At 43.5% G+C, this 12,121-nt stretch overlaps 1 protein-coding gene across 1 annotated transcript in view; it reads right to left on the reverse strand.

The window, feature by feature from the left end:
* Positions 1-11,089, reverse strand: part of LOC135545446 (magnesium transporter protein 1-like) — a 34,221-nt gene extending 23,132 nt beyond the window's left edge. Inside the window, exons 1-6 of the mRNA XM_064973066.1 lie at positions 10,927-11,089; positions 10,248-10,417; positions 9,093-9,210; positions 5,750-5,890; positions 3,832-3,972; positions 3,651-3,740 (exon numbers count right to left, since the gene is read on the reverse strand). Of these exons, the coding sequence (XP_064829138.1) occupies positions 3,651-3,740; positions 3,832-3,972; positions 5,750-5,890; positions 9,093-9,210; positions 10,248-10,417; positions 10,927-11,016 (750 nt within the window). The 5' untranslated portion in view covers positions 11,017-11,089. The remainder of the gene's footprint in view (positions 1-3,650; positions 3,741-3,831; positions 3,973-5,749; positions 5,891-9,092; positions 9,211-10,247; positions 10,418-10,926) is intronic.
* Between the last annotated feature and the right edge of the window lie 1,032 nt (positions 11,090-12,121).

Here is a 12,121-nt window from a genome sequence, read left to right on the forward strand (position 1 = left end):
CATTCAATTCCCATTATTAAAGTGGCTGGAGTTGAGTCAGTGTCAGTGTGTTGGCAGCAGCCACTCAATGTTAGTGGTGGCTGTTTAACAGTCTGATGGCCTTGAGATAGAAGCTGTTCTTCAGTCTCTTGGTCCCAGCTTTGATGCACCTGTACTGACCTCGCCTTCTGGATGATAGCGGGGTGAACAGGCAGTGGCTCGGGTGGTTGATGTCCTTGATGATCTTTATGGCCTTCCTGTAACATCGGGTGGTGTAGGTGTCCTGGAGGGCAGGTAGTTTGCCCCCGGTGATGCGTTGTGCAGACCTCACTACCCTCTGGAGAGCCTTACGGTTGAGGGCGGAGCAGTTGCCGTACCAGGCGGTGATACAGCCCGCCAGGATGCTCTCGATTGTGCATCTGTAGAAGTTTGTGAGTGCTTTTGGTGACAAGCCGAATTTCTTCAGCCTCTTGAGGTTGAAGAGGCGCTGCTGCGCCTTCTTCACGATGCTGTCTGTGTGAGTGGACCAATTCAGTTTGTCTGTGATGTGTATGCCGAGGAACTTAAAACTTGCTACTCTCTCCACTACTGTTCCATCGATGTGGATAGGGGGTGTTCCCTCTGCTGTTTCCTGAAGTCCACAATCATCTCCTTAGTTTTGTTGACGTTGAGTGTGAGGTTATTTTCCTGACACCACACTCCGAGGGCCCTCACCTCCTCCCTGTAGGCCGTCTCGTCGTTGTTGGTAATCAAGCCTACCACTGTTGTGTCGTCCGCAAACTTGATGATTGAGTTGGAGGCGTGCGTGGCCACGCAGTCGTGGGTGAACAGGGAGTACAGGAGAGGGCTCAGAACGCACCCTTGTGGGGCCCCAGTGTTGAGGATCAGCGGGGAGGAGATGTTGTTACCTACCCTCACCACCTGGGGGCGGCCCGTCAGGAAGTCCAGTACCCAGTTGCACAGGGCGGGGTCGAGACCCAGGGTCTCGAGCTTGATGACGAGCTTGGAGGGTACTATGGTGTTGAATGCCGAGCTGTAGTCGATGAACAGCATTCTCACATAGGTATTCCTCTTGTCCAGATGGGTTAGGGCAGTGTGCAGTGTGGTTGAGATTGCATCGTCTGTGGACCTATTTGAGCGGTAAGCAAATTGGAGTGGGTCTAGGGTGTCAGGTAGGGTGGAGGTGATATGGTCCTTGACTAGTCTCTCAAAGCACTTCATGATGACGGAAGTGAGTGCTACGGGGCGGTAATCGTTTAGCTCAGTTACCTTAGCTTTCTTGGGAACAGGAACAATGGTGGCCCTCTTGAAGCATGTGGGAACAGCAGACTGGTATAGGGATTGATTGAATATGTCCGTAAACACACCAGCCAGCTGGTCTGCGCATGCTCTGAGGGCGCGGCTGGGGATGCTGTCTGGGCCTGCAGCCTTGCGAGGGTTAACACGTTTAAATGTTTTACTAACCTCAGCTGCAGTGAAGGAGAGACCGCATGTTTCCGTTGCAGGCTGTGTCAGTGGCACTGTCTTGTCCTCAAAGCGGGCAAAAAAGTTATTTAGTCTGCCTGGGAGCAAGACATCCTGGTCCGTGACTGGGCTGGATTTCTTCCTGTAGTCCGTGATTGACTGTAGACCCTGCCACATGCCTCTTGTGTCGGAGCCGTTGAATTGGGATTCTACTTTGTCTCTGTACTGACGCTTAGCTTGTTTGATAGCCTTACGGAGGGAATAGCTGCATTGTTTGTATTCAGTCATGTTACCAGACACCTTGCCCTGATTGAAAGCAGTGGTTCGTGCTTTCAGTTTCACGCGAATGCTGCCATCAATCCAAGGTTTCTGGTTAGGGAATGTTTTAATCGTTGCTATGGGAACGACATCTTCAACGCACGTTCTAATGAACTCGCACACCGAATCAGCGTATTCGTCAATGTTGTTATTTGACGCAATACGAAACATGTCCCAGTCCACGTGATGGAAGCAGTCTTGGAGTGTGGAGTCAGCTTGGTCGGACCAGCGTTGGACAGACCTCAGCGTGGGAGCTTCTTTTTTTAGCTTTTGTCTGTAGGCAGGTATCAGCAAAATGGAGTCGTGGTCAGCTTTTCCGAAAGGGGGGCGGGGCAGGGCCTTATATGCGTCGCGGAAGTTAGAGTAACAGTGATCCAAGGTTTTTCCGCCCCTGGTTGCGCAATCGATATGCTGATAAAATTTAGGGAGTCTTGTTTTCAGATTAGCCTTGTTAAAATCCCCAACAACGATGAATGCAGCCTCCGGATAAATGGTTTCCAGTTTGCAAAGAGTTAAATAAAGTTCGTTCAGAGCCATCGATGTGTCTGCTTGGGGGGGGGATATATACGGCTGTGATTATAATCGAAGAGAATTCTCTTGGTAGGTAATGCGGTCTACATTTGAATGTGAGGAATTCTAAATCAGGTGAACAGAAGGATTTGAGTTCCTGTATGTTTCTTTCATCGCACCATGCCTCGTTAGCCATAAGGCATACACCCCCACCCCTCTTCTTACCAGAAAGGTGTTTGTTTCTGTCGGCGCGATGTGTGGAGAAACCCGCTGGCTGCACCGCATCCGAGAGCGTCTCTCCAGTGAGCCATGTTTCCGTGAAGCACAGAACGTTACAGTCTCTGATGTCCCTCTGGAATGCTACCCTTGCTCGGATTTCATCAACCTTGTTGTCAAGAGACTGGACATTGGCAAGAAGAATGCTAGGAAGTGGGGCACGATGTGCCCGTCTCCGTAGCCTGACCAAAATATGAGTTTACATTGGCGCGTTACATTCACTAGTTCCAAAAACATCCAGTGACTTTGCTTTGCCACATCATTCAACAGAAATACTCATCATAAATGTAGATGATAATACAAGTTATACACATGGAATTATAGATATACCTCTCCTTAATGCAACCGCTGTGTCTGATTTCAAAAAACCTTACGGAATAAGCAAACAATGCAATAATCTGAGACTGCGCTCAGAAAAATAGTCAAAATAGCCGCCGTGTTGGAGTCAACATAAACAAGAAATTACATGATAAATATTCCCTTACCTTTGATGATCTTCATCAGAAAGCACTCCCAGGAATCCAAGGTGAAGAAACATTTCAAACTAAGTACAGAATCAATCATTAGGATGTTTTTAACATATAGCTTCAATAAAGTTCCAACCGGAGTATGACTTTGCGTCTTGATGAGCAATGTAACGCAAGTGGATACCATGAGGATTGTGCATGATCAGAAATTGGCTGACTGCCAGACACCTGATACATTCTGCTCTCATTCAGTCCCACAACACAGTAGAAGTCTCATTCAAATTTCTATAGATGTTTGACATCTAGTGGAAGCCCTAGGAAGTGCAACATCATTAATACCCAAGGGGATTTCAATGGGAACTGTGATGAATACATACCAAGCTCAGATTTCTCACTTCCTGTTTTGATTTCTCACCAGGATTTTGCCTGCCATATGAGTTCTGTTATACTCACATACATCATTCAAACAGTTTTAGAAACTTTAGAGTGTTTTCTATCCAATACTAATAATAATATGCATATATTAGAAACTGAGACTGAGGAGCAGGCCGTTTACTTTTGAGCAACTTATTCATCCAAGCTACTCAATACTGTCAAGAAGTTGACAGATCTCTATAGAGAGAGAGAGGGACGTACCACTTGTCCAGTGGTGGGGTTCTTGTGGGCGTAGGGAGGTCCTCTAATGTGGTTCCACATCTGACCTGAAGTCATGATCAGGCAGAAACACTAGAGAGAATGCAAACCGTTGACAATGACTCAACACTTATTCATCCATAACTTTGATAGTCAGCTACATAATGAACCAGTGTGTTCCTACCAGAGCAGAGAAGGCCCAGACGTTCTTGTTGTAGAGGAATTCCAGGTTGTTTCTGCGGAGGTAAGCCAGTCCTCCTATCACTGCCAGCAGGAATCCCAGCATCAACGGCCCCGCATAGTTAGGAGGACGGATCACACGGATCTACACAAGAGAGAGACACACACACAAACAGATTGACACACACATACATATTGTATTGCCTTACCTTCCTAATCTTACTACTGTCATGAAGTTGGCCTGTTGGTATGTTTATGACAGTCATAAATACCTCTTTCCCCCTTTTTCCTCTCTTTACCCTATTGATGTTACATTTGCAAAACCCTTGGTTAACATAGAGATTCTGGGAACATCAGAAGGTGGGGGGAAATTAACTATATTCTGGTAATCCGACCAATGGAACATATGCGGTGGTACTTATTGAATATCATGTCATCTGAGACATTCTCATCAATGATAAGATGACAAACTCTACAGTGGAAAGTCTACACATCAGAGTTATCGGATTCATATGGAATTGTTGTTCAATTTAAATGTTTGAATATGAAATTATTCATGATGGGATGAAATGTGATTTTAGCTTCTAAAATGTGAGATTTGGGTTTTCATAAGATAGGACTCTGCCCAAACAGTGGCCCTGTGAAGGGACAAGGGCTATAAAACTTTTCAAACACGCCCTCCTCTCCCTTCCTATATAAGCCCTTGACGACAATATAACCTCCTGTTCCGAGGACGATGGTCCGATGTCAGAATGGTTCAGATAATAACTACAGAACGAAGCCAACATCAGCGTGAGCTTTGGTTGCGAATGGTATGAACTTTGAACTCTTATTCACTACAGAAGTGATACCTACTAGCCATTGAGTTAGCAACAGCCGCGGCAAACGTGGGTTAGGAAGGAACAGACAGAGTATCCCGTCTATCACAGAATGACGTTACTACAACATATCCAATTGACAATCAGAGACCTTCTTCAAAGGACTAGGTTGGGCAACGTGGCCTTCCATCTACCACCAACCTACTGAAGCGCAGCTCAGAGTAAATATTTATTGCATTTTCCTTTTCCAAATTGCCGGTAATTTAGAATGCATAAGATACTGTATTTACGTTAGCACAGCTTCGCCCTTTGTTTCTCAGTCTTTCCGCTCCTTCACTTTCACCCAGCCCCTTTTCTTTTGTGTAACAAGCTGTCATATCTATTCCTCCCGCTAGGGACTTTTTCCTTGATGACGTCATTTGTAATCAAGTTATGATTAATTATGTGTAATTCTGTGTGATTAGTTAGGTATTTAGTAAATAAATAATTAAACCCAATTTTGTATTGCTGATTCAACTTGTTAGCCCGGGTTCGTGCAGATAACTAAGAATTTACAACTTTCAGATGAGACTGAATTAAGATGACGATTAATACTGACTGCTATTGATGTAAAATATTACTAGGTCTTTAAGAGTTTATTCGGAAGATAACAGCTCTATAAATATTATTTTGTGGTGCCAGACTGTCTAGTTAATTACATTTACATGATTAGCTCAATCAGGTAATATTAATTACGGAGAAATTATTTTATAGAATAGCACGTCATATCACTTTATCCGGCATAGCCAAAGACACGACATTTGCACACACTGTATATAGATTTATTTTCTATTGTATTATTGACTGTACGTTTGTTTATCCAATGTGTAACTCTGCGTTGTTGTTTTTGTCGCACTGCTTTGCTTTATCTTGGCCAGATCACAGTTGTAAATGAGAACTTGTTCTCAACTGGCCAACCTGGTTAATTAAAGTTGAAATAAAACAAATTTAAAAAATACACACCTGATCACCCACATCTACTCAGATAAACACAGACTAATACATTACGCAAATACCTAGCGTGAGAGGTGAAAGGTAAAGAGGTGAGAGGTCAGGAGGGGCTACCTGTACGTCAGTGCGGTCCCCGACCCAGCGGGCCAGTTGTTCTGCAGCGAAGCCTCTGACCTGCAGCTCATAGGAGTCAGACTTCTTAGGCTTCCCTTTAGCAGGAAAATGGATGAAGGAGGGAGCCGAGTTCATATTCAACTGGGGAGACAAATAACACAGATATATAACTATTACTATATACACAAATAACACAGATATATAAATACTACAATATACACAAATAACACAGATATATAACTACTACTATATACACAAATAAGATATGTAACTACAACTATATACACAAATAAGATATATAACTACTACTATTTTCATATACACTGCATATATGACTACTACTATATTCATATACACTACATATATAACTTCTACTATATTCGCATACACTACAGATTTAACTACTACAATATTCATATACACAACATACACTGCTCAAAAAATAAAGGGAACACTAAAATAACACATGCTAGTGAATGAAATATCCTTATTAAATACTTTTTTTCTTTACATAGTTGAATGTGCTGACAACAAAATCACACAAAAATTATCAATGGTATTCAAATTTATCAACCCATGTAGGTCTGGATTTGGAGTCACACTCAAAATTAAAGTGGAAAACAACATTACAGGCTGATCCAACTTTGATGTAATGTCCTTAAAACAAGTCAAAATTAGGCTCAGTAGTGTGTGTGGCCTCCACGTGCCTGTATAACCTCCCTACAACGCCTGGGCATGCTCCTGATGAGGTGGCGGATGGTCTCCTGAGGGATCTCCTCCCAGACCTGGACTAAAGCATCCGCCAACTCCTGGACAGTCTGTGGTGCAACGTGGCGTTGGTGGATGGAGCGAGACATGATGTCCCAGATGTGCTAATTGGATTCAGCTCTGGGGAACGGGCGGGCCAGTCCATAGCATCAATGCCTTCCTCTTGCAGGAACTGCTGACACACTCCAGCCACATGAGATCTAGCATTGTCTTGCATTAGGAGGAACCCAGGGCCAACCGCACCAGCATATGGTCTCACAAGGGGGTCTGAGGATCTCATCTCGGTACCTAATGGCAGTCAGGCTACCTCTGGCGAGCACATGGAGGGCTGTGCGGCCCCCCCAAAGAAATGCCACCCCACACTATGTCTGACTCACCGCCAAACCGGTCATGCTGGAGGATGTTGCAGGCAGCAGAACCCCCACCTGTGGACGTCGGGCCCTCATACCACCCTCATGGAGTCTGTTTCTGTGTTCCCTTTATTTTTTTGAGCAGTGTATATAACTACTAGATATATTCATACATACTACATATATACACTACTACTATATTAATGTAGTATATGTGAATATAGTAGTAGTTAAATATGTAGTATATATGAATATAGTAGTATTTAAATCTGTAGTATATATGAATATAGTAGTATATGAATATAGTAGTTCAATCTTTAGTATATATGAATATAGTAGGAGTTATATATGTAGTGTATATGAATGTAGTAGTAGTTATATATGTAGTATATATGAATTTAGTAGTAGTTATACAGTGGGGCAAAAAAGTATTTAGTCAGCCACCAATTGTGCAAGTTCTCCCACTTAAAAAGATGAGGCCTGTAATTTTCATCATAGGTACGCTTCAACTATGACAGACAAAATGAGGGAAAAAAAATCCATAAAATTACATTGTAGGATTTTTATTTTTTTTATTCGCAAATAATGGTGGAAAATAAGTATTTGGTTAATATTAGAAGTTTTTCTCAATACTTTGTTATATACCCTTTGTTGGCAATGACAGAGGTCAAACGTTTTCTGTAAGTCTTCACACACTGTTGCTGGTATTTTGGCCCATTCCTCCATGCAGATCTCTAGAGAAGTGATGTTTTGGGGCTGTTGCTGGGCAACACGGACTTTCAACTCCCTCCAAAGATTTTCTATGGGGTTGAGATCTGGAGACTGGCTAGGCCACTCCAGGACCTTGAAATGCTTCTTACGAAGCCACTCCTTCGTTGCCCGGGCGGTGTGTTTGGGATCATTGTCATGCTGAAAGACCCAGCCACGTTTCATCTTCAATGCCCTTGCTGATGGAAGGAGGTTTTTACTCAAAATCTCACGATACATGGCCCCATTCATTCTTTCCTTTACACGGATCAGTCGTCCTGGTCCATTTGCAGAAAAACAGCCCCAAAGCATGATGTTTCCACCCCCATGCTTCACAGTAGGTATGGCGTTCTTTGGATGCAACTCAGCATTCTTTGTCCTCCAAATACGACGAGTTGAGTTTTTACCAAAAAGTTATATTTTGGTTTCATCTGACCATATGACATTCTCCCAATCTTCTTCTGGATCATCCAAATGCTCTCTAGCAAACTTCAGACGGGCCTGGACATGTACTGGCTTAAGCAAGGGGACACGTCTGGCACTGCAGGATTTGATTCCCTGGTGGCATAGTGTGTTACTGATGGTAGGCTTTGTTACTTTGGTCCCAGCTCTCTGCAGGTCATTCACTAGGTCCCCCGTGTGGTTCTGGGATTTTTGCTCACCGTTCTTTTGATCATTTTAACCCCACGGGTGAGATCTTGCGTGGAACCCCAGATCGAGGGAGATTATCAGTGGTCTTGTATGTCTTCCATTTCCTAATAATTGCTCCCACAGTTGACTTCTTCGAACCAAGTTGCTTACCTATTGCAGATTCAGTCTTCCCAGCCTGGTGCAGGTCTACAATTTTGTTTCTGGTGTCCTTTGACAACTCTTTGTTCTTGGCCATAGTGGAGTTTGGAGTGTGACTGTTTGAGGTTGTGGGTTAGCCCTAACCCTAACAAGTGGAGGACAGAGGAGCCTCTTAAAGAAGAAGTTACAGGTCTGTGAGAGCCAGAAATGTTGCTTGTTTGTAGGTGACCAAATACTTATTTTCCATCATAATTTGAAAATAATTTCATTAAAAATCCTACAATGTGATTTTCTGGATTTTTTTTCTCATTTTGTCTGTCATAGTTGAAGTGTACCTATGATGAAAATTACAGGCCTCTCATCTTTTTAAGTGGGAGAACTTGCACAATTGGTGGCTGACTAAATACTTTTTTGCCCCACTGTATAACTACTACTATATTCATACACACTACTGAGTTGATATGCACCAGTTAAAGCAGTGTTCCAGAAGGTTCATGTTGTAATGATCTAGTCAGGTAGAGTCACCAGACAGAGCTGCTGTAAAGTGTAGTTTCACTTAAAGAATGCGAGCTGTCGAGATCAGGCTGGTTTACCGATGCCAACCGTTAGGCTCTAATGGACAGCTTAAAGCCCGGCTCTAAATAACACATGAAGGGTGAAATAAACTAAAAGAGACAGAAGAGTTTTACCATCTGAAAGACGTCAGATCCTTCATCAAAGTCGACGGTAGCGAAGAAGACCTTGTTGGTGAAGGCACTGGAGTAACGCCAGGAATTAGCTAGGATCTGGTACTCCTCGTCAGCCTGTCTGTAGAGGTGGTGGACACACAGTATGTCAAATACCTTTCAATATTTGAGATACGATTGATTTAGTGTGTCCAGAACAATGGAACTAATAAAATAGTCACAAAAGTCTGGCATACTGGGCGTACCACAAAGGCATATTAGGACATGCATTTGCCCCATCCATGTGTAAAACTAACATGTGACCCCTTACTGGCAGACTACACACAGTCTCTGTTACTGACTGGCAGACTACACACAGTCTCTGTTACTGACTGGCAGACTACACACAGTCTCTGTTACTGACTGGCAGACTACACACAGTCTCTGTTACTGACTGGCAGACTACACACAGTCTCTGTTACTGACTGGCAGACTACACACAGTCTCTGTTACTGACTGGCAGACTACACACAGTCTCTGTTACTGACTGGCAGACTACAAACAGTCTCTGTTACTGACTGGCAGACTACACACAGTCTCTGTTACTGACTGGCAGACTACACACAGTCTCTGTTACTGACTGGCAGACTACACACAGTCTCTGTTACTGACTGGCAGACTACACACAGTCTCTGTTACTGACTGGCAGACTACACACAGTCTCTGTTACTGACTGGCAGACTACACACAGTCTCTGTTACGGACCTTCAGACTACAAATTGTCTCTGTTATGGACCGGCAGACTACAAATTGTCTCGGTTACTGACTGGCAGACGGTTTGTTTGAATAAATTATTTTTTGGCTCCATAAAGTAATCCAACAATGTGTACGCTGTCATCTTGCCTATTTCAAATCTTCTCTCATTGATCGAGACAGGTGAGTATCATGACATGTGATACCCACCTGTCACCCCAATTCAAATGAAACCCCTGCACTGGAGACAGACATTTTATGAGACTCATGTTTGCACGAATCGTGGACAAATACAGTATCGCCAAGGTTGGTACAAAATTCCCTCCACTACACCAAACTGTACCCACCCTGTAACTCCCAGTAATGGATACCAAACACCTTTGATTAAATCACATTATCTGGTGTAACAATTTGTAGATAAGTTACTTGCAGACGCCACACTGTCTCTGTGGCTGCAGGGCGGTGAACATGATGACCACAGAGTAGTTCCTGGGAGGAGCCTTCACAAAGCGACGAAACTTCTCCCCGTTCATACGGATCACAGCTCTCTTCCCTGTCCAGTCCATAAGCTGACCCACCTTCTCAGAGAGTAGAGTCTGGAGGGAGAAAAGGGGAAGAGGGGTTAGAGGTCAGAGTCGTATAGCGACCTGGTCCATCAGCTGGCCCAACCACTCAGACAGCAGGGTCTGGAGGGAGAGAGAAGAGGGGTTAGAGATCAGGGTCTTAATACCAGCCCAGTCCATCAACTGGCCCACCCTCTCAGAGAACAAGTCTCTAGTGTATCTACCTAGCTCGAGCCGAAAGAAGGCACCTTCCTCACCCGGAAGTGCTAACAACGTTTAGGAATGATGCGGATTATAGCTGCAGGAAAGGTCAAAGTTCTAGACCAAGTAGAACATAGACACGGCATGTGACGTGTTAGTTATTACAATGAGCTAGATACTTATATATGAAGCATACTGACGATGCAAACTAGCTAGGTAAACGGTTCCTTCCTAAAAGTTCATGGCTAGCTAGCTAAACCCATCTCTCCTAGACCCATGAGCTAACGTTAGCCTGCTAGCTAGTGTAATGATTATGACACCGTGCGCTGAGAATAAAATACCTCCTTTTTCTTCTGTCCGGTTGAAGGGATTCCATAGAAACTCAACATCAACAACAACGCATACAAAACTTTTAGATACATTTTAATCATCTTTCACAGAGGCGCTTCCGTCAATCGACTGACCACGGATTGAAGGATTCTCTGTAACATTCCGATTGGTCGATTTTCCGCCTCAAGAGCCAATGGCGTGATAGGGGCAGAGACTGTAAAGAAAGCGAGACACCCTACTTCCGAATTTTTACTGATTGGGGTGGGGCATCTCCTTATTGTAATGCTTGTTTTTAGTATTTGATGAGGGTTGTTTACGTCACCCACCTGTATTAAATGGAAAGAGATGCTATGCTACTAGCCTCATATACCATGAATATGCATAGCCATCTCGAGACAATTCCGATATAAAGTGGGGGTTTTTTCTCAAAGTTGCCGGGATGTCACGTGTACTACTTATATTAGTACAAGCATAAAAACTTAAATCTTACAAAACTTCTATTCGATCAAAAAAAACTCACGTAGCAAATAAACCATTAATTCTTTTGTTGGCCAAATTAAACACTTTTATTGACCCCCAAACAAAAACGTCTTGCTTGGTGGGGGGGGGGGGGGGGGGGGGGGGAAACGCCACCTTCTGGAGATTTCACACAGATTTCATGCTAAATTGGGCCTCTCTTCCTCTTCTCTGAACCGTGAGCCCATGAGGGAAAGCATGCTCACAGGACATAAATAAATGCTCAGAATTATTTTCAATGGTAAATGGCAGGAGTAAGCTATCTTATTTATCCACCATCAGGGCGGCAGGGTAGCCTGGTGGTTAGAGCATTGGACTAGTAACCAGAAGGTTGCGAGTTCAAACCCCCAAGCTGACAAGGTACAAATCTGTCGTTCTGCCCCTGAACAGGCAGGTAACCCACTGTTCCCAGGCAGTCATTCAAAATAAGAATTTGTTCTTAACTGACTTGCCTTGTTAAATAAAGGTAAAAAAAAAAATAATCTTTGAAAATTAGTATTGGGTGTATGAAGTAAGATTTGGGGTGCATTCAAAATGAGTATTGTTTTTAAACGTTTCAAATAGTTCACTCTGAAACGTTAAAAACAAAGATTTGAGACAAGTTAAATGAACAGCAAACCAACAAGGGTTTAAGGAGAAGACACAGGTCATCACGTTTTATAACATCACATGTTCAGTTCTTCTACATCC

Source organism: Oncorhynchus masou, chromosome 9 (genome assembly GCF_036934945.1).
Source record: "Oncorhynchus masou masou isolate Uvic2021 chromosome 9, UVic_Omas_1.1, whole genome shotgun sequence".
Taxonomy (NCBI): Eukaryota; Metazoa; Chordata; class Actinopteri; order Salmoniformes; family Salmonidae; genus Oncorhynchus; species Oncorhynchus masou.